General features: G+C 38.7%; 1 protein-coding gene and 1 long non-coding RNA gene across 2 annotated transcripts; one reads left to right on the plus strand and one right to left on the minus strand.

Moving 5' to 3' along the window:
* Window positions 1–15379, plus strand: LOC127621350 (uncharacterized). The gene is made up of 3 exons (XR_007967845.1): window positions 1–3622; window positions 9604–9682; window positions 15330–15379. It is a non-coding gene; the product is annotated as an uncharacterized LOC127621350 (long non-coding RNA).
* LOC127621335 (protein phosphatase PTC7 homolog) lies at window positions 6798–23764 on the minus strand. Its single transcript, XM_052094895.1, has 6 exons — window positions 23286–23764; window positions 15302–15481; window positions 12618–12816; window positions 9101–9224; window positions 8893–9022; window positions 6798–8653 (listed from the first exon to the last, which is right to left on the minus strand). The coding sequence occupies exons 1-6, from the start codon at window positions 23485–23487 to the stop codon at window positions 8595–8597; spliced, it is 894 nt and encodes a 297-aa protein (XP_051950855.1). The 5' UTR covers window positions 23488–23764; the 3' UTR covers window positions 6798–8594.
* Between the last annotated feature and the right edge of the window lie 712 nt (window positions 23765–24476).

Raw genomic sequence — 24476 nt, forward strand, 5'->3', positions numbered from 1 at the left:
GATGCCCTGCCACATGCGCCGCGTGTCACCGCTGTCCTGGAAGTGACTGTGGATTCTCTGGGCGTGTGCGCGCTTTGCCTCTCTGATTGCCCGGGACAGTTTGGCCCTAGCTGTTCTTAGGGCTGCCTTATCGCCTGCTCTGAAGGCGGAGTCTCGGGACCTCAGCAGCGTGCGCACCTCCGCAGTCATCCACGGCTTCTGGTTGGAGCGTGTGGTGATGATCTTGGAGAAAGTGACATCATCAATGCACTTGCTGATGTAGCTGGTCACTGATGCTGTGTATTCCTCCAAGTTGGTAGAATCGCCATATGTTGCAGCCTCCCTGAACATGTGCCAGTCAGTACACTCAAAGCAGTCCTGAAGAGCAGAGATGGCTCCTGCTGGCCAGGTTTTCACCTGGCCAGCAGGTGTTAATGTGCCGATTAACACATTGAAATAATCGTAATTAATTGCTTATCAATATTTGCTGAGAAAGGCCCCCAAATATATAATATTTAAAGTCATTATAAATATAAAATTATAAAAAAAATATTATAATTCAGATCATTTAAATACATTACATCAGATACAAACTGTGGCAACATACAAGCATTCAGCCAATACAAAAAGGCTTTAAAAGTCAAAATAATGTTTGCTTTATTTCCATATTAATAAACATCAATCTATTTTTGGCCTACCTTCCTCTGCGCTGTTGTACTCATGCATCAAACGGATGCTTTTGGAGCATCTCACATCTTTGGAGTTTTAGACCCCGTTTCCACCTCGGGTGATCCGATCACATATGGTCAGGTGAGACGCATCGCTGTTTAAATGTGTCTCCTGTGACCACTTGTGATCACATTTGGAGGGGAGGGTCTCTGTTTCATGATGACATATATCAATCACTATGCCAGTGTGTCACTGCATGATACTGCATGTAAGTGCATGAAATGGTTCCGGAATGGTTTTTCCCATTAATTTTCTCCATAGACATTTTCGAATGATTCAATTAGAGGTTGATTTGAAGGAATAAAGAAGTTAAAAATCAGAAGATATGGGGCCTGGGTATCTCGGTGAGTAAATACTCCTCTGGAGTCACGAGGTCGAATCCAGGGCGTGCTGAGCGACGCCAGCCAGGTCTCCTAAGCAACCAAATTGGCCCGGTTGCTAGGGAGGGTAGAGTCACATGGGGTAACCAGGGGTGGAAAGAGTACTGAAAAAACATACTCAAGTAGAAGTACTGTTACTTCCCCAAAAAAGTAGTGTGAGTAGAGTAAAAGTAGCTGTCCTAAAAACTACTCAAGTAAGAGTAAAAGAGTAGCTCATTTAAAAGTACTCATGAGTAGTGAGTATTGAGTACCGAATTGCAAAACCTATGCCCAGTTATAATGAACACTGTATGCCACCTTTTAAAATACATCACTTATCTATGATAAACACTACATGAATCTGATTCCAAAAAATAAAAGGGATGCTGCTGTGATGTGAAGTTCAGGTGTAAACTGCTTGAAGCATCCATAACAGTTGGCACCAGATCTGCAGCTGCCATTCAAGTTTTTTATGTGTGATTTGACAGGAGAGACTCTCCCTAGCCAATCTTGTTGATGGATAAAAATAAAATCAGGACAGGGAAGTAGCGAACTCAGACGGTGGGGAAAATAGCGCAGTAAAAGTACAGTTACAGCACTTAACTGTACTCAAGTAAAAGTATAAAAAAATTTAACTACTTAAAAAAGTACAATTCCTGGGAAAAAGTAGTTAATTACAGTAACATGAGTATTTGTAATTTGTTTCTTTACACCCCTGGGGGTAACCTCCTCATGGTCACTATAATGTGGTTCTCGCTCTGGAGAATAGCGTGAAGAATTGCGTGAAGCCTCCACACATGCTGTATCTCCACGGTTTGAAAACGCGTCTTTTTCTCTTCGTTTTGGCCTTCCGTCCACACTGAGATGGCGTTTCTGTCCGTGAAAACGCACTCCAAAGTGATACATTTGAAAACGCCGTTTTCGCGTTGTAGTGCGGACTGTGAAAATGGATGCTTTGGAAAACGATGACGCATTTTTAGTCATGTGATCTATCCAACCAAAACAATCAAGATGGCGGCCCGTGTTATAGCGGCGCTGTTGTGCCAGATACTCACTTTGATAGCGTTGTTAAAAAATAAATGTCACTTTGTACAACTTTCACATTGCATTCCTTCAAAGGCGAAGGGAAGTTTACTCGGAATTCGTGTCTGGCGAGGGAACACGAGGACAATTGCATTTCAGACCGTACATGCAATGCAGTGACACGATTTAAGCATTTTCATATGTTTTAGTGTGGACGAGCAACTTTTGGAAAATGCTTGAAAACGTTAGTGTGGATGGAGAGTGGTTTGAAATGAAAACGCAGTTTTAAAATGTATCCGGATTAATGTAGACGTAGCCTAAATAAACGTATTATTATTATTATTATTATTATATTATAGGACGTAAACAATATGTGTGTTTACATGATTTTAGTGCAATAAAATCATACTAAACTCTTACCTCTCTGGCCACCAACACTGCATTTCTTTACATCAGTATAAATCAAATTCTGTTCCTGTTTCTCAAGGTGTCCCCCAGGGTTCTGTACTTGGTCCTTTGCTCTTCATCACCTATATGCTTCTTCTAGGTCACATTATTTACCATCATGGCTTCAACTTTCACTGCTATGCTTATGACACTCGACTTTATAACAAAAGCTCTAAGCACACTGCCCCATTCCCCACAAGTTCCCTCTCTGAATATATTAAAGATATCAACTCATCGATGATCAGTAACTTTCTAAAACTCAACACTGATAAAACTGATGTACTGATGTACTGACGTCTCCCTGATCAGTTGGTCGATGTTAATGATGTCCTGGTCAGACCCTCCGCTATTGTTCGTAATCTTGGCATTATCGTTGACCCCACACTCTCTTTCCACGCTCACATCTCTTAGACGTAGCCTAAATAAACGTATTATTATTATTATATTATTATAGGACGTAAACAATATGCATGTTTACATGATTTTAGTGCAATAAAATCATACTAAACTTGTCTGTAAAGTTACAGCCAATTTTACAACTTTGTTGCCATGAGAAGGTAATGTCAATAAACCCTAAAATGATGATTTATACAATTTTACAGCTCAAATAATACACAAGTTTTAACAGAAGATTTAATGTAAGTGCTTTCATACATTATGCCACAAATGCTGTTGATTGAGCTTCACTTATATTGAACCCAGAATATTCCTTTAAACTTTGATCTCGATGTAGTTGTGTCTTGCAAGTTTCATATGTTGTCTTAAAAAAAGTATTTTACTGTCATAACACAGTTGTTGAGCTATATTGGGGCTAAAGTCAAGGATAGCTACAGTTTTGTGACATTTTCTTCAGATTTTTGCAATTAAGAAATAATCATGAAATGGAGCACAAGTGCTAATATGGGGAATTGTTGTGGCAAGAGACTCAAATACCTTTTGTATCTCATTTCAGTTCTGCTCCTTGCTCTTTGGGAATGTATTTAGTGACAAAAGCAATGGTGATACTGTGGATTTACCCTGTCTGGTGTACGCCCGTGGCAGGACGGAGGAAGTGAGGAGGAACAGGACAAGATTACCTAATGCAGGTAACATGGATGTTATTGCGTGATGTACTGAAAGTCAACAAAATTGCTTTCTGCTGTGAAATGTTAAACATCTTAATACATGTATTTATACGAATACATCTACAAATGAAAACTGTTCCTTAGTCATAGCTGCCAATGCCATTGCTAGACTGTAATCCTTATAACCTTAATATTTATTAATATTCAAATAAATATTTCACACTGTTTGTAAGCTAATGTTTTGATTTAGTTTCAGTTCCGTACATAAATAAATGCAAGTGCATGGTTCAATATACTGTACATTTCCGTGTGTTAAAAGGCTCTTAGCGGTATATGAGGTATTTACTATTAATCAAGAGTAAAGTTCAAGGGAAGCAGAGGAGAGGCCAAACGGGGCAGGTTTCACATTCTGTTACAGGACTGTGGAATGTGTACCTAAACACACAGTTCAGTCAAGTGCGCTCACCAAAGAGATAAGCAACCCCAAATCAAAAACATTGTCAGGGATTGAGAACTCCTTGTTCCATGTGGCCACCGATGACTCAAAGGAAGCTTTGACTCAGTGCTTTAAAATGCCGTTCGGCACTCAAATATCTGGAACCAATTATTATATAAGACTGCAGTAATTACTGGGATTGTACACATTTCTCGCTACATTATCCAGAGAGAGCCGTGGGTTTCACTTGACTATAAAAATGCCAGATTTTGAAGAATTTTGACAATGAAAGCTAATCAAATCATAGCAGAGAGGCTGTTATTATGTATAAAGTGAATTGGTTGCATTGTGTTGAATATCATTTTCTCACTCCTTCCCCTTTAAAAGCTAAATAACCATTAACTGCATAACATAATAACTTAATTTAGCACTATTTGTAGTATTTTGTCAAATGAGCTCTTAATGGAACAGAACAATCAATTGCAATTCAATTAGCTAATGCTCATGGTTTCCAGGTCACTACCATTACTACCATTTTTTTAATTATTCTTTTGATGCAGACAAATAAATATAATCTCCAACCACTTACCGATGTGTTAACGTGCATGATATTTGAGGATCTCCTGCCTTTTGCAAAAAATGTATAAATCAATTGAGCATAAATTGGAGGAAAACCACAAACGTTACAGACCAGGAAAACATAATAGTTGTACATTGTACTGAGGCATGAAAGATTAGCCAGAAATGTACATATTAAAGCCTTAAAGTTGAAGTGTGTTATTTCTGCACCACTAGTGTCACCAAACAGAATTGCATTAAAACACTTATTTTATATATATATATATATATATATATATTAGTATATTTGCAAACAAGTTTTCCCCAAACACTCCCTGTCTGCAATTGGTCATTCATAGAGATAGTCTTATCTCAAACTCATGCCATTGGTTGAGCCAGGCTGGCCATGCTGCCTCTACATTATGGAGCTGGGATAGGAGACAGTATTTTAACACACTTCGCTGTAAATCACAGAACAAGTAAGCAGGACTGTATTTAAATTGCTCAGCATGAGCATTTAGAAAGGGAAGACTGCTTTCTGCAGGTGGCCTTACAGATTCATCCGACAGTGTAATTGGGTTAATTCAGCAGGGTGATTAAAATAGTTACATAATTGAAACAGCACTAGTAATGTATTGTCGAGGATTGTCAGCAGTATCCTGCCAAGTAACATGCTATATTTAATCTGAAACTATTTTTAAAGAACATATTTCCAATTCTTTTGTAATTATATACACAACGTTTTTATGAACTCATTAAAGGGATAGTTCCCCCCAAAATGAAAATTCTCTCATTATTTACTCACCCTCATGCCATCCCAGATGTGTACGACTTTCATTCTTCAGCAGAACACATTTGAAGAAAAATAGAGGAATATCGTAGCTCAGTAGGTCCTTAAAATGCGAGTGGATGGTGAGCAAACCTTTGAAGCTCCAAAATGAACAGACAGTCGGCATAGACGTCTTCCTTACGACTCCAGAAGTTAAATGAATGTCTTCTAAAGCGAAACAATTATTAAGTACTTTTTAACTATAAGTCATCGCTTCTGGTCAGCATCAGTATGCGCATGTGACGTAATCACGTTGGCATGTTCAAGCGAGAACAGACGCACGTGCGACACACCCGGAAGAGCAGCGCTGTTTACAGGTGAGTAGGAGGAACGCTTTGATTTTGGTTTAGATCTGTAATTGTTGATTACGCACAGTGGTGCGTTTGTGCACTCATCCAGGACGTCCCATCAGAGAGAAAAACGTGGGATTACATCCATAACATCCCAATGCGAATACATCACACGAGAGACCATGTGAACTCCACCCTTTTGAGAATGCACATACTGGTGCTGACAGGAAATGATGACTTATAGTGACAAAGTATTTAATTATTGATATTTTTTTCACACCAAAAGTGATCTTCCGCTTTAGAAGACACTAATTTAACTTCTGGAGTCGTATGGATGACATTTATAACGACTGTTCGTTTTGGAGCTTCAAAGGTTTAATCACCATCCACTTGGATTTTAAGGACCTACTGAGCTAAGATATATTTTTATTTTTCTTCAAATGTGTTTCTTCAAAGAAAGAAAGTCAAACACACCTGGGATGGCATGAGGGTGAGTAAATGATGAGAGCATTTTCATTTTTGGGTGAACTACTGCTTTAAGAATACATGTAATTTTTGTACTTCTAAAATACAACTACTAAAATCAATTTGTCAGCTAAAAGGCGATTCAAAGTATCCAACAACATGGTAAAACTTAATCATTAACCAAGATTGATAAATGGTGTAAAATAAATAAATAAAAATTAACAATTCTAATTATTTTAGGATACTGTGGCATGGGGGGCGTGGTTGTGTGCCGGTCTGCGGGAGAGAGAGAGTGGTAAGGCTTGTCACCTGGTTTGTAATTATCTCTTAACACCTGTGTCTTGTTGTAGTGATACGGAGAGAGACATTTAAAAGGGACGCCAAATGTCGAGAGGGAGAGAGAGAGTGGATCCACTCTCTCTTTTGTTGGGGCGGGTCTAAGCAGGTCTCTCATAGTGCCAATTTTCATAGCGCCACAGAAACACAGTGATTACGGTTTTTGAGAACATTAACCTTACTTATAGTTGTCTCTACAAATTAAGCTGGGATAGAAGAAGGTATTTTTACACAGAAAAAGTAACATACTAATACTTTAACTAATGTTAACAAATAGAACCTCATTGTAATTACCAAAACATTTTAACTGATAACTATTCCTTTAATATTAACTCAAAAACATAGACACTCAGTGTTTCATCCGAGGAACATTAATTTGACTAAATTAGTAAAAAAGCTACATACAGAAGTTATAAAAATATAACTTTATTAGATCAGGTGATCATCATATACCAACTGAATGCATTCACAGATGCTAGCATTATATTAGCCTTGCGTGTAAACACCTTGAGGGATATTTAAAATGAAAGTTTACAAAAAAAAAACGTGTTTTTAACAGAATTCACACAATCTTTAAATATGCTCTCATATACATCTGATGTGTAACAGCATACACCTTTTCAAATGCATAATGTCATACATAAATATACAGCCAGTTTTCTAAATATCTACAACTCATTGATATACCTCTCTCTCTCTCTCACACACACACACACACACACACACACACACACACACACACACACACACACACACACACACACACACACACAATGTTGGTGCAGCTATCATTATCCTCCATAGACATAATGATTTTTATACCGTACGAACTATAGATTCTGTCCTCTAACCCTCACAAAAACTTTATGCATTTTTACATTTTCAATTAAACATCATTTAATATGTTTTTAAGTGATTTGAATTAAGGGGACACTAGAAATGTCCTCATAAACCAAATTTACAGCATAATACCCTCATAATTACCAGTTTCTAATCTTAGAAAATGTCTTTGTAAACCACCCAAACCCACCCACACACACACTCATACACACACACACACACTCATACACACACACTCATACACACACACACACACACACACTCATACACACACAATCATGTGAAACTTTTAAAAGTGGTTTTACGCAAGGATCTCAACACATCTCACAATCACTTGCATTGCTTGTAATTACATTAAACTCAAATGGGGAGTTTTTTTAATAAATAAGAAGGGATTTTCTTTTTGAAATGTCTCCCCAAGCAAAGATAATGTGCCCTGGACCTCAAAATCTATTTATATGCCATCGACCCTTTATTCGGTAATGAATAATTGTTCTCCTCAAGCTCCAAAAGCTTCTTTCATCAGTTCATCAATATCTTACAGGAAGGCATCTCTATGGTTTATCATTAACTTTGATAATATGGATAATAAATGGAAAGTAAACCGGCAAAATGTGCCATCGCAAGAGAAATGTAACTTGAGGGCATCTCCCTTGGCCTTCTGTAAAGTTATACACCCAAGACTCCCCAGAGCAAAGCGTTCTAAAATTGGCATGACGCTGCCATCTTAATGACGCTTCCTGATGCGGAAACGTCCTTTTTTGGGACGCTTATCCATAATCAGATTTTTATTCCATTCTGGTTCACTTTCCCCTGATTTCTGGATCATTTTTTGGCTACGTGTCAGTTTTTCTCAACCACATACATAGCACCACCTCAATTATTTCTGGACGACAGGAGGATGTTCAATTCTTACAGACATACTGGAGCAGCGTTCAAACAAAGCCCTTGTGAAGCACACTAAAAGTTGTGCCATTAAACGTTAGCCAACAAGAAATGAAAAAGTAGCAGTCCATATCAAGATGTTTAAGGTGGACTTTTACTTAGTCCATTCACAAGAGGAGACAAGGTCATTTGTGCGGTCTAGTACGGTAAGACCAAAGAGCACAAGGGTTAGATGTGGGGGTCCAAGTCTCTACCAGAGACAAAAAACTCACGCAGACTTCAATCCTGCCAGCAGGAAACAGCCGCCAGTCCAGTGACTGAGACAAGAGATGCATTTTGCAGCCCTTGTAAGCATTAGTCTGTGTACTCTGCTACAATTGACAGCAGAACGGTGATGTCATCTGGCTTTCCTCCTTTGAAAAGAAAACAAAAGGGAAGGTTTTCAGGCGAATGTCGAAACTAGAAATTCACAGGATATCTACAACCCTCTGTGGTTAGTTAGGGGAGAAGAAATGCATTGATGACCGCTGGCATGAACGGATCTCTCATAATATTGTAAAAAGAAGTTAATAAAGAAAAGAAACGGTTATATTTAATGACCTATTTAGTCAACTTTTAAAATAAGTATGTATATCGCATTAGTACGACTTACCTCGGACATTCAAGCCATTATCGCAGGCGAACTGTGCAAAAGGGGACATATAATTGGGGTCGTATGCTAGGACGTGGGCCTGTTCGGCAATACTCTTGGCCGTTTGTTGGATGCTTTCATAGTTGGCATTCTAGGAACGGAAAACAATTCACATTAGAGTTGCTGGAAAACAGAATTCTGGAGGTGTTGTTTATAGACATTCTCGTACCTTGAGCTTTTTAAGTTCTTGTAAGATCATATAATCTGGCATGTTGTCAAAGAGACCATCTGTAGCCGTGAGTATGATGTCACCCAACTGGACATCGAAGGACGAACTATCGGCAGCTTCAGGGCTGTGGGGAAAGAATCAAAGCAATCACTTCAAATACAAGTTAACCTTCAACAGTAAAAGTGCAATATTCCGGGTTTGACATCTGACAAAACCTAAACATTCAACTTCCAAGTCTTACTGAGATTGAAGCCATATCTTTAGGCCATTTTAGGAACACAATGATCCATCAGAACCGTTTATATAACAGCACATTCTGCGCTTTCCAAGTTTAAATCAGTTTGGAGCTCTTATATAAACATTGCCGTTTGCTGACCATATTTAGGAGTATAAGTTGAGAGCAATTGAAGCCTAGAAGCTTATATGGCTTGAACCAAATTACAGCTTAAAGTAGAGGAAATATATGGATCAGCTTTGAAGCATCATGTTCTGTTTTGTTCCAGGAAGTCTGCAGCAGATGCTATGCCCACTGAATACACTGGCCGCCATTCCTTCCATCATTGCCAGCCTAGCCAGCCCCAGGTCATTTGGTTTAAACATGATACTTGAATGAAAATTCAGAGAACTTAAGAAGTGGAAGCAGTATTAAAGTAGAAGCATATTAAAGATCCTTCACCCTCAAATTACAGAATATCTGGCCTCCAGGTAATTAGACATTTATACATTTATGCATTTGGCAGACGCTTTTATCCAAAGCGACTTACAGTGCACTTATTACAGGGACAATCCCCCCGAAGCAACCTGGAGTTAAGTGCCTTGCTCAAGGGCCCAACAGTGGCATCTTGGTTGTGCTGGGGCTTGAACCCCCGACCTTCTGGTCAGTAACCCTGAGCCTCAACCACTGAGCCACCACTGCCCCCATATAATTATTCCACTAGCTCAACTTTAAAGAGAAAACCAACAATGTCAAGATATACAGAGGCCATGGTAAGGTTGTTTTCACTTGCTTGGCAGCCATGCCACATGTTTGGCAAAATCACAACAGACAAGACGCAGAACACGCCTTCGACCATTCAACTGGTGCATTTAAACGTCTATAAAGCTTACATTTTCAAGTCATGAAAATCAAAATAAAGCAAAAAGCCACATATGGCTCAGTTTTACAGTGGCAAGAAAGGTTTGTGAACACTTTGGAATTACCTGCATCTATGTATAAATTTGTCTTAAAATCTGGTTTGATCATCTGAGATACAGTAATGAACAACCACAATCTGTTTTAACTATAACACAAATGTATTGTTTGTTCATGTACATATTGATTACATCATTGAAACATTTACATTGTAGGTTGGAAAATGTATGTGAATCCCAAGGCTAATGATGTCAACAAAAGCTAATTAGAGTCAGGAGTTTGCAGACCTGGCATGCAATTAATGAAACGAGATTGTAGGTGTGGGTTACAGCTACTTTGACTTATAAAAAGCACCAAACATTTTTGAGTTTGCTATTCACAAGACGCATCTGCTGACGTGGACCATGCCTCGCAATAAAGAGATCTAAGAAGACTTCTTGTAGAGCTTTCCAGCTTTATGCAAAGAAACCATTCTTGATCGTAGGAGCTGGAAAGTGTTACAAAGTAATCTCGAAGAGCTTCGATTTTCATCTGCGAACGGTTACACAAACTGTCTATTAATGGAGACCATTTAGTACTGTGGCTACTCTCCCTAGAAGTGGCCGTCCAGACAAGATGACTCAAAGGGCACCCCGCAGAATGCTAAATGAAGTAAAAAAGAAACCTAGAGTGACAGCTACAGATTGAAGGAATCATTGGAACTGGTTAACATCTCTGTTCATGAGTCAACTATACAGAAAACATTTAACAGGCATGGTGTCCATGGCAGGACACCATGAAGGAAGCAGCTGCTTTCCAAAAAAACATGGATGAGCGCCTGAAGTTTGCCAAAGACCACCTTGACACTCCACAATGCTTCTGGGAAAATGTTTTGTGGACTGATGAATCTAAAGTTAAATTCTTTGGGGAAAACATGCAGCACTAGATATGCTGTAAAAGGGCACCGTATACCAAAATGAAAACATCCTCCCAACAGTGATTATGGGACAATGTCAGGGTTGCTGTGTGCCAGCTGAAACTCAGTAGAAGTTGGGTGATGCAGCAGGACAATGACTGTTAACAGCCGGCCGTCATCTACGGGGCGAGTGGGGAATGGAGTCCCTGACCGTCTGGAATGATTGAGCCTCTGCCAGAAACGTGAAGGGTTTGAGAGAAGACCGCCATTCACGAGGGGAGAAGGGAAGCGACTCCCCGACCACCTGGAGTGGTAGGGCCGCTGTCAGGGGTGGAGAAGTGTCCCCACGGGTCGCTGGGAATGCAGAAGGGTCGGAGGTTTGACTCTGGTCCAAGTAAATCCACTACAGAATGGCTTCAAAAAAAGAAAATCCACCTTTTGGAGTGTCCCAGTCAGAGCCCAGAACTTAACCCAATAGAGATCCTGTGGAATGACCTCAAGAGAGCCATTCACACCAGACATCCTAAGAATATGGCTGATCTGAATTAGTACTGTAAGGAGGAATAGTCCACAATTCCTTATAAATGTTGTGCAGGTCTAATCCGCAGCTATCGGAAAAGCTTGACTGAGGTTATTGTTGCCATAGGAGGATCGACCAGTTTTTTTCCACAGCACTGTGAATGTTTAATGGGATGTTTGTTGTTAGCTTGAGCACATTGTGTTTGTCTATACTTGTGACTGATGAAGATGAGATCACATTTTATGACCAATTAATGCAGAAAACCAGCCAATTCCAAAGGGTTCAAATACTTTATCTTGCCACAGTACATAATGCTTACAACGATATTTCTTATCTATGGTAAAATCACGGTAACATGTGGTTTACTGTAATGCCGGCAACAGCAATATTATAAAAACAATAATGTTAAATAAATAATTACATTGTAGTTACAATAAACACAACTGTAAACAGTCAAACTACATGCTGCATTAATGCTGAATTCAAATACAGTAACTATAAGGTAAATAACTATAACCTTTTATTGCACAAAGCTATCGCCACAAAAACATCTTGTGCTTAATAAATGATACAATTGCAAACAGCATGCAATGTTAAGTATGATAGTAATTTACTTGAAATTTATTGTTGGTGGTGTTACAAAAGTAGGGCTTGTAATTTTGTGTACTTTCCCACTTTGCTGAAATTCACCAACGCAGCACCCAGAATTGAAGAACATACATTGTTTAGTATACTAAACTTTGGAGTAGACACTGCTGTCTTCACACACATGAGTCGAATGACTCATTTCTCCCCATCAGGGACTGATAATCCAGTCGATTTAATAAGAAGGCTCTCAGTGTGAGGACTAATCATGCTCTTGTATTCCCATCGAGAGGATTATGTCTCACTCACATCTAGGTAGGGACACCACAGCGTTGCATAATCACAAATTCAAAGAAAAATCCAATAACGCAACAGACAATCGTACCTGTCACTGAGAACAGAGCCCTCTGCTTCTGGAGGGGCGATTGAGAGCTGGAAAGGGGTGTTGAAGTAGTGCTGTTGTTCGTCAGACCTGTGAACAACCTCTCCTCTTCTAACTACCAGAAAGCCAGAGTCTCCCAGGTTTGCTGTGTGTAGCTGATGACTCTGCCGGTCTAGTACCACAATACACGCTGTGCTGCTTCCTGAAGACAGTTTAATCAGTGACGTCAAAGACATTCTATTCGATTTTCACCTTCAAAATGGAGAAATACACTTACAATGGTAGTCAATAGGGCAAGGCATTCAAGACGGTTTTAAAAGCAGCTCATATTTTTGTTCAATAGCTTATATTTATTTTTCTGTACAAAAATGCATTATTTGATCTGTCAAATTGTCTAATCATCCTTTAAGTGTTGGAACTATTTTTCTAGGCTGATGAACTTATAGTTATGCATTGCCAACAGTCAATTTGTAAACCGTTTTTTTCTGGTATCTTTGCACATATCATGTGCAAGTTACTGGGTTTCCCAGCTTTACTTGGTAATGACAGGAGATGCATTGGATCTAACTTTGCATGGAAACGTTTAGCAATTATATGACACCGGTCTCATGTTAACATGTATAATGTTTGGGTCTTATGACTAGATTTCAAAAAGTGTGTATTTTAACATCCAGTTACAACCTCGCCTCATCGACGTTTCATTTCAAGTCCATTATTGTAAACACGTTTTTTATTTATTTGTTTATTTGATTTTATCCACTTTTCTCCCAATTTGGAATGCCCAATTCCCACTACTTAGCAGGTCCTCGTGGTGGTGCGGTTACTCGCCTCAATCTGGGTGGCAGAGGCCGAGTCTCAGTTGTCTCCGCTTCTGAGAACGTCAATCCGCGCATCTTATCACGTGGCTTGTTGTGCATGACACCGTGGAGACTCACAGCATGTGGAGGCTCATGCTACTCCCGCGATCCACACACAACTCACCACACGCCCCATTGAGAGCGAGAACCACTAATCGCGACCACAAGGAGGTTACCCCATGCGATTCTTCCCTCCCTAGCAACCGGGCCATTTTGGCTGCTTAGGAAACCTGGCTGGAGTCACTCAGCACACCCTGGATTCGAACTCATGACACCAGGGGTGTTACCCCAGGTTACCCCATGTGACTCTACCCTCCCTAGCATCCAGGCCATTTTGGTTGCTTAGGAGACCTCACTGGAGTCACTCAGCACACCCTGGATTCGAACTCATGACACCAGGGATGTTCCCCCACCACGAAGACTCGCAGCATGTGGAGGCTCATGCTACTCCCGCGATCCACACACAACTCACCACATGCCCCATTGAGAGCGAGAACCTCTAATCGCAACCACAAGGAGGTTACCCCATGCGATTCTATCCTCCCTAGCAACCGGGCCATTTTGGTTGCTTAGGAGACCTCGCTGGAGTCACTCAGCACAACCTGGATTCGAACTCAAGACACCAGGGGTGGTTACCCCATGTGACTCTACCCTCAGCGCAAATACTCGCTGAGCTACCCAGGTCCCCATTTTGCTTGTTTTTAAAAACCGATGGACAAAGAAAAATTACTCCCTGTGATAAATGATAACATGTCAAAGATGTGTTTATTAGAGCTTAACTAGTATTGAGCCCAGAACATTCCTTTGAAAAATCCAAAACACTACAAATGTCGTTTAGCTTTGTATCTGTGCAGATTTTGTACAAAATCCAAACTTGTGGCCTAGTACACTTTTGTCCGTGACTCATTAGGGTTGTTTTTGAGTTCAGATCCTGTACAATGACTCATTTCTGTCCATCACACTTCAGTTAAAGCATTGATCTCATCCTGGGAAAAGTGAGCCAGAGCCCTTCCCAAAAAACATTTCCCTCCCAAGTCAGGAAAAATGAAACCTTTACTCTTGAAATGACACAGAATGTCCTGGAACATAATATCCATTAAACTATTTTACGGCTTATTGTGTGTAATGTCCCACATGTTGGTGCATGCAGAAGAAAGCAAGCCACTATTGCACAGAACACCTTTGGCGGAAACGTTAGCCTAAAGCGATAGTTACAACACAGTCTGCAGAGAGTTGGAACAGACTCCAATTCTTATGTGTGCCTAATTTAGACCAAGCCGGAGCATAATAGCACACAAGCTACAAGATGGTTCTTGCCATTCGGCATTTCAAAAAACATCTTCAATAACAGTTCCAGGCCTTAAACGAAACTCAATGATAATGACATCATCAATTCATTAAAAACAAATAAATATTTGTAAATCAGAATAAGACAAACATACAAGACTGTGCACTTAACGTCTCCCATTAAACATATAATAAGAAGTGTTTTACAAAATATTCAAACTTATATAAACAGTTTTCGCAGGTGAAAATGTGGCGCTGCAAAGTTGATTGACAGTGTAGATAGATTTATTCTTTACGTTATGTTATTTGCAATGCTTTATGGTAGTGGACAGTCACTTTTGAACTCTATTGCTGCAATATTCTCATTTGCTCTCTATACCACAATTTCTGGAGACTTGAAGGCAGACTATAATATTCTTATCTATTGATAGTATTGATTTAAATGTATATCAATATATATTTTTTGAAGGTTTAAAAGGGGTAATAAAACTGCCTTTTATTTTGCTGATGTTAACAAAGTAAACTGGCACTGAATGTGCTTACCTAACAGTGGTACTTTGTTCTGAAGTAGCTCATAGTAGCTGGTGGTGAGGATTCCCACAGGGTGGCTTGGAACAAATCGTCCATCTTTGACCAGTCGTTCACACGTCCTCATGAGGGTTCCAGAGAACTGAGACGGGTCGACTCCATAGTCACGCCAACCACCCACTCCATCAGCCACACCTATAGTTGTTGAACAAACATACATGATGAGAAGGCCAGTTCCATTAGACTGATTTAATTTAATAAAAAGTGATGCATGATATATCGGCAGTTGATATACAGTATTATTGGCCAATAACTGGGAAAATCTAAATATAATTATTGCCCTGTGTAGAGCGGAGGAGGGCGGGGCCGGGCTGGAACAACGCACGCCTGGTCCTCAATCAGCCTGATGGGCGTGAGGGATAAAGGCGACCGGCGTCGACAGTTCGGGAGAGAGAGAATTACAGGCAGCTGCCCTGTGTGCTGTTATGTTTGTGTGTTTTTGGTTCAGTTGATCATTAAAATATTATTTATATTATTAAGCCGGTTCTCGCCTCCTTATTTCCCTTTAACCCCCTTACACTGGTGCTGAAACCCGGGAAGGAGGAGGGATGCCCATTGCAGAGTCCTCGATACTGCCGTGCCCCCAGGGGAGCGCCGCTGCCATCCGGAGTAGCCCGACTGCCCGTACGCGGTGAACGGCCGTCATCCACGGGGCGAGTGGGGAATGGACTCCCCGACCGTCTGGCATGATTGAGCCTCTGCCAGGGGTGGAGGAGTGCCCTACCATCCCCCAGAAACGCGAAGGGTTTGAGAGAAGACCGCCATCCATGAGGGGAGAAGGGAAGCGACCCTACGGGTTGCCAGCAATGCAGAAGGGCGTTCTGTCCACAGGGGGTCAGAGGTTTGACTCCGGTCCGCCTGGGGAGGAGTAGCTGCTGTCCGGCTGAGAGGGTAAAGGAGTGATTGAGGACCATGCAACGGCTCATCAGAGAACCGGTGAGTGAGATGTTTTCTCTATCTGTCGCTCTGTGTTGGCCTTTCCCTCAAATGTAAAAAAAAAAAAAAGTCTCCCCTCCTGTCTCCTCCCAGGTCGAGCAAAGCGGGGATGACCAGCCGGTAGACAGGGTGCAAGGCACAATTATTCTATAAATCACTTTGACGAATCAGCCCCCAAATGTAGTCTCCCATCATGTTCCCATTATACTGTCCTTGGTAGCGGCGTTCAAAGTCCAGTATATCCTGATGGAAGTGCTCGCCTTGCTCCTCCGTGTACGCTCCCATATTCTCCTTGAATTTATCAAGATGAGTATCAAGGATATGGACTTTAAGGGACATCCTATAGCCCACTGTGCCTTAGTTCTTCACCAGAGTCTCAACCAGCTCCACATAGTTTTCGGCCTTGTGATTGCCCAGGAAGCCCCGAACCACTGCGACTAAGCCGCTTTTTCCTTACTAGTGAGCTTCTTGGGGAATTAATTGCACTCCAGGATCTTCTTTATCTGTGGTCCGATGAAGTCACCGGCTTTGACCTTTGACCTCAGACAGCTTAGGGAAAAAGTCTTGAAGGTACATGAAGGCTGCCGACTCCTTAACTACAGCTATGACAAACTGTTTCATAAGGCCCAATTTGATGTGCAGTGGTGGCATCAGCACCTTCCGGGGGTCTAGCAGTGGCTCCCACTTGACGTTGTTCCTCCCCACAGAGAACTCGGTCTGATGTGGCCAGTCCTGCCTGTGGTACTGCGCCTTGGTGTCCCTGCTGTCCCAAAGGCAAAGATAACAAGGAAACTTGGTAAAACCGCCTAGGAGCTCCCAGCCATATTCATCATACATCAAGGCGTCCAGCAAGGTCTTGATATGTAACTACTTAAGCAGCTGGAACTAAACTGAACTGGTGGGCTAAAGGTCCCAGTATTTAGACTACTGGAAAGTTCTAGAATGTTCTAGAAGATACTCCAAGTTTACTCAGTACTGAATCTATCTGGAATGTTCTGGAAAATTGGTACATTTCAAAATATCAGTGTTCTGGTCACAAAAGCAAAGTTTGTGGGGAATTCTTGCCATTTTCGATACTTTTGAGGCATAAGCAATTAGGAAATAACACTTACTAACCAGGAACAAAAAAGAAAAAAAAACAATTGTTACACGGTGAGACAATTTTCCAGATTGTCCTCGCATTTTAAAAGGTATAAATAAGGCTGCTCGTTGCACAATTGTCTTTATCTCTTCAAATGTATTTCTCAACACAACTTCGGTAAAGTGTGAGCGGCAGGGTAAAATAAAGGGGGGTCGCATACCGGATGAATATGGCGGGCGACATGGCGTGTTTTATACGAAGGCACAGACAAACCGGCACTTGCCGTCTCCGGAGGCTGCTCAAAACTCGGATAGTTTCCCATTAAATTCAACCCAAATCATTATTAAAGGACAACTTTCATTTACTCTAGCCATCACTGGATGATATATTGTGTATATCTTTCATATTGCCAACACAATGTATTTTTTCAGTATGTCTTCTTGTGGTTTGAAGGCTTGAATCGAAACCTCTTCAAGGCTACATACAGTATTTATAAAGTCACGTGCCGAACAATTATTGATTGATAGTTTATGACATACCTAGTTATTTTGACTATTCGATCTGTATGCTACCTATTCCCATTTGATTATTGTGTTTACATTTCACAAGTTATACGATGAAACTGTCACAGATGAGCGCTGTAACAAGCATCTGTGATATGAGATGCGCATCTGGACAACGCGTGCACAAACATAACACACTCAAACCAGCGCTGCACACACAGTACAGAGATTAAAGTTTGCATTGTGTATTTTGTGGTTTAAAGTTGTTACATGCTGTTAATTTATTGCCTCGTTTTGGTTTAATGCATTATTGCAGCTGTTAGAAGTTCATTATTCTCTCTCTGTTAGTGAATAATCAGGATTAGCATAAAGTCATATAAATAGACAACATACAATTTAAGTGTATTGGTAAATGGTCTGCACTTATATAGCACCTTTTTAACCTTAACGGTATTCAAAGCGCTTTCTCATTCACCCATTCACACACATACATTCATACACCAATGTGGAACTAGCTCCCAAGGCGCTAGCCTGCCATTGGGAGCAACTTGGGGTTCAGTGTCTTGCCCAAGGACACTTCGGCATGTGAAGTCGTGTGGGCCGGGAATCGAACCGCCAACCCTGCGATTAGTGGCCGACCTGCTGTACCACCCGAGTCACAGCCGCCCCATTTATTGCCATTTGTAATATAGGCACAGTTCCGGTTCATGTTACAACAGAAAAAAACATTAAATAGCAGCAGTTAAGAGTTTGTCAGATTGTCAAGTCCAAATTCCTAGCTTTTGAATGACACCCATTTTCCAAATGAGTAGCTTTTAATGAATAAGCCAGCAGTTCCAGGTTTAAAGATTAAAAACTTTTTAAAAGTATCAGTTATCAGCCACAAGGAGCTGTGAATTATCAGTTATCACATCGGCTTAGAAATTCCATATTTGTGCATCTTTAAAGCAAACGCATATGGCCTACACCCCAACGAGCTTGTGACGTTATCCAAATCAGTCCTAACAGACACAGAATTTTCCTACATAGCCCCCCCAGCTTCCCTTGTGACAGACAATGAGCAGGAACCCTACATTCTGACCATACAAGGCAAGTCTCTTGTATTGACCTGCATCCTCTTGCCTCTAAAAGCACTACTGGGATTTCTAAAGTTAGATTTGTTGACATAAGTTAAGTTAAGCCTCAGTACCTGCTTCTTACTACAAATGCAAAGACAACAGACCGTCCCGGCCCATATGTTTTAGCTGTCCAAGAGGATTTAAGTCTCAGGTTAATTTGACTTCTGCAAGACACATTGAATTGCTGTCCAAGTAGGTCTGGTCCACCAGGTGTTATTAGACCTGGTAAAATTTTTTCAGTTGAATTTGCAAGAAGATGGGTCTCCTGTTACGTCGAAACTAATCTGCATTCTTGATAACCGTAACAGAATGTCTTAGGTTAGAAGTAATTTTATGCAGCTGTTTGCAAGAAACTTCTTAAGAGTTTAGTTTTGTGCACGAGTTTAAAATGAATACTTATTCATTTTATGCCCTTACCCAAACCCCTTATCTAAACTTAACCTTAAACTTAGAGTGTGTAAGCATGATAGGAAGCTGCTGTGTGTGACAGAAGCAAGTAATTGTCGGGTATTAGACGGATTGACGTCATTGGCTGTAGTGAAAGTCGTAGGAATTCAAACAAGTGCAGTCGCACGATATCATACGAATTAGCCAAATTTAGAAAAGTTGTACGAATCCTGGCGACTTCTCTGTGAGAGTGTGTTGGCATTTCTGTAAAAAGCGTCTCTAAATGAGTGCTTGAATGGCTTTACCTCATCCATGCTATGCATGATTAGAATTAAATGTTTATTTTCTTATTTTTTTTATCAAACACTGACTGTAAAGGACAGAAATGGTATTAAAATAGAAATTATTCAATGACAAATGGGTCGTGTGGATCTCTTCTTTGGACTCACAAGAAACAACTTTTACTCGCAACATGCAGTGAAATGATCTCTCTGCTGTATACTATACTACACAATCTACACTATATACTATATACACTATACTACACAATCTACACTATATACTAAATACTACACAATCTACACTATATACTATATACACTATACTACACAATCTACACTATATACTAAATACTACACACTCTACACTATATACTATATACACTATACTACACAATCTACACTATATACTATATACTACACAATCTACACTATATACTATATACACTATACTACACAATCTACACTATATACTACACAATCTACACTATATACACTATACTACACAATCTACACTATATACTATATACACTATACTACACAATCTACACTATATACTATATACTACACTATATACTATATACACTATACTACACAATCTACACTATATACTATATACTACACTATATACTATATACACTATACTACACAATCTACACTATATACTATATACACTATACTACACAATCTACACTATATACTATATACTATATACACTATACTACACAATCTACACTATATACTACACAATCTACACTATATACTATATACACTATACTACACAATCTACACTATATACTACACAATCTACACTATATACACTATACTACACAATCTACACTATATACTATATACACTATACTACACAATCTACACTATATACTATATACACTATACTACACAATCTACACTATATACTGTATACTACACAATCTACACTATATACTAAATACTACACAATCTACACTATATACTATATACACTATACTACACAATCTACACTATATACTAAATACTACACACTCTACACTATATACTATATACACTATACTACACAATCTACACTATATACTATATACACTATACTACACAATCTACACTATATACTGTATACTACACAATCTACACTATATACTAAATACTACACAATCTACACTATATACTATATACACTATACTACACAATCTACACTATATACTAAATACTACACAATCTACACTATATACTATATACACTATACTACACAATCTACACTATATACTATATACACTATACTACACAATCTACACTATATACTGTATACTACACAATCTACACTATATACTAAATACTACACAATCTACACTATATACTATATACACTATACTACACAATCTACACTATATACTAAATACTACACAATCTACACTATATACTAAATACTACACAATCTACACTATATACTAAATACTACACACTCTACACTATATACTATATACACTATACTACACAATCTACACTATATACTATATACTACACAATCTACACTATATACTATATACACTATACTACACAATCTACACTATATACTACACAATCTACACTATATACACTATACTACACAATCTACACTATATACTATATACACTATACTACACAATCTACACTATATACTATATACTACACTATATACTATATACACTATACTACACAATCTACACTATATACTATATACTACACTATATACTATATACACTATACTACACAATCTACACTATATACTATATACACTATACTACACAATCTACACTATATACTATATACTATATACACTATACTACACAATCTACACTATATACTACACAATCTACACTATATACTATATACACTATACTACACAATCTACACTATATACTACACAATCTACACTATATACACTATACTACACAATCTACACTATATACTATATACACTATACTACACAATCTACACTATATACTATATACACTATACTACACAATCTACACTATATACTGTATACTACACAATCTACACTATATACTATATACACTATACTACACAATCACAGGTGAATGAAATCTAAACATTTACCAGCCAGTTGCCAAATAAATACATTTTAGTCAATAGCGTGAAATTTGGTGGCAAATGCAAGTAAATAATATTTTGAACACTCAAAAGATTTTCTGCACGCGTAAGATTATATTTTGAATGCACAAATTTTCTGCACGTGCAAGATTATATTTTGAATGCACAAATTTTCTGCACGTGCAAGATTATATTTTGAATGCACCAAACATTTTCTCCACACGCAAGATTAGATTCTGAACGCACCAAAAATGTTCTGCATGCGCAAGATTATATTTTTAACACACAAAAAATTATCTGCATGTGCAATATTATATTTTAAATGCACAAAAAAAAATTCTGCATGCACAAGATTATATTTTAAATGCACAAAAAATGTATGCACGTGCAAGATTATATTTTTAATGCACAAAACATTTTCTGCATGTGCAAGATTAGATTTTAAAAGCAAAATACATTTCTGCACACATAAGATTATATTTCGAACACACCAAAAATGTTATGCATGCGTAAAATTAGATTTTGAACGCACACATTTTCGGCATGCGCGAGGTTATATTTTAAACACACCAAAAAAATTAATTCACGTGCAAGATTATATTTTGAACGCACCTAAAATTTTCTGCATGTGCAAGTTTATATTTTAATCGCACAAAACATTTTCTGCATGCACAAGATTATATTTTAAACGCACAAAAAAATATCTACACGTGCAAGGTTATATTTTGAACACACAAAACATTTTCTGCATGCGCAAGATTTTATTTTAAATGCACAAAAAATTCCCTGCACGTGCAAGATTATATATTAAACGCGCAACATTATATTTTAAACACACAAAATTTTTTCTGCACGCACAAGATTATATTTTAAATGCACAAAAAATGTTCTGTACGTGCAACATTATATTTTGAACGCACAAAAAAAACTCTGCATCCGAAAGATGATATTTTGAGCGCACAAAAAGTTATTTTGCACGATCTTGAAATTTTGTAAAGCAATCTTCTTGCAAAGATAAATTCATTTTTAGCAATCGAAAATCTATTTTGTGCTTGAATAAACTTTATTTGAATGTGAATATTTCTTTCTCCTACCCACACTGCATTCAAAATACTTTTTAGCGTGCTCAAAATATAATTTTGAGCCCGCAGAATTGTGGAACATAGTTTGATGCATCACTGTCCTCGTTACACAATGTAACAAAACACCTCAACCGACTGATAACGTGCCTGCTTTTAACATAATAAAACATAATACCGTTCATTAATGGCACATACGGTATATATGACGCTGTAGTAATAATGCATAGAATTAGTGCTGTTAAAGTTGCATTACACAAACTCTAAAATCCGCATGGGTGATGATTGTAAAGTGTTCTGTTGGTGCACCTACAGGCCAATCGTTTGCGAGGGTTGTGACGTCACAAGCGATTCTATACGATACAAAACAAAACCCGTTCTTGTAGTAATTTCCATGCAACTTTCTATCGGATGTAACACTAACAGCCTTTAATTATTCGCGATTGCCTTCGCCTGTTAGTAGATCACTTACCTAACACATCAGCAGACCTGTGTCGGGCTATAAAGCAGGCATCGTCTCCATAACACATCCCTTTCTTTAAGATACCCCTACGAAAATCCTTCCCGAAGCCGCAGCTGGCGGACACGAGGCTGTAATCGCGGCTGTCGGTTTGAGAGAGTCCGCCGATGACCGCTCGGGCCACCAGTCTACCGTACGAGAGAACGGACAACATTACCCCCGGACTCAGCTGAAGGGGGTTGTTAGGGTAATAACAGCAGATCCACGGTGCTAGTTGACGTCTGAAGATATTGCAATGCTACTACAATGTTAAAACAACGTAACAACAATGTTTCAAATCCTCGCTGTGTTCACGTATCAGTCACATTCAGTTCTCCGTTGATTCAGAAGTTCCTGGTAGACGCGGTTTCTATTGAACTCTCTCTTCTGACGCTGAGCACCATCGTCGCGTGCGTCCGCGTGTAGCTGCGGTTCATGAACTGCTGAAGGCCGCGACGCGACTTAAGTCTTGCGACCGCTCTGACGTCACACGCCGTTACGCAACCCGACGTCAAATCCAGAGTCAGAGTTTGATTCTTTGGTTAGTTTACGTTAATGATTATACGTTTTGGTAACACTTTTATAATTTTTAATTTTTTATAACTAAAAAAAAGTAACTAACAAACAATATACAATGCTTATGTTAACTTCATGTACATTTTTAAATATAACCTGAAATGCAGATACTATACTAAATTAAAAATATATTAAATAGGTATTCATGTATACAATATATTAAAGTCGATCATTTAAATATATATATATATATATATATATATATATATATATATATATATATATATTATCTGTTATGCATATATATATATATATATATACAGATAATTGGTTAATGCATCCAAAAATTTAATATTTTTTTTTGTCCATTTCTAATAAATTATTCAAAAATAAATTTCAAATTCAATTCACACAAAACAATTACTTGAACACAGCTCTTCTATTTATAAACATGTTTTCAATTACTGAGTTCAAAGTCATTTTGATATTTTTTTCTGGGGGTTAAAGTAAAACATGTCATGTGATGCAAACCTCCTGAGACATGGTGTCATTAAAAGCTGTACATCTGGAAAGAAATACATGTTTGCATGAGATGTGCTGAATAACCGTTTGTTATTATTATTTTTTAAATGCAGTGAAACTATTTAA

This window comes from Xyrauchen texanus, chromosome 27 (genome assembly GCF_025860055.1).
Source record: "Xyrauchen texanus isolate HMW12.3.18 chromosome 27, RBS_HiC_50CHRs, whole genome shotgun sequence".
Taxonomy (NCBI): domain Eukaryota; kingdom Metazoa; phylum Chordata; class Actinopteri; order Cypriniformes; family Catostomidae; genus Xyrauchen; species Xyrauchen texanus.

Bases quoted from the DNA above. Each gene is read 5' to 3' on its own strand.
- LOC127621335 (XM_052094895.1), bottom strand. From the start codon at position 23,487: ATGTTGTCCGTTCTCTCGTACGGTAGACTGGTGGCCCGAGCGGTCATC. The intron at 9,023-9,100 runs GTACGAGAATGT...TTCCGTTCCTAG, and splicing joins AAGAACTTAAAAAGCTCAAG to AATGCCAACTATGAAAGCAT. The intron at 8,654-8,892 runs GTAAGTCGTACT...TTCTTTTCAAAG, and splicing joins TAATGGCTTGAATGTCCGAG to GAGGAAAGCCAGATGACATC.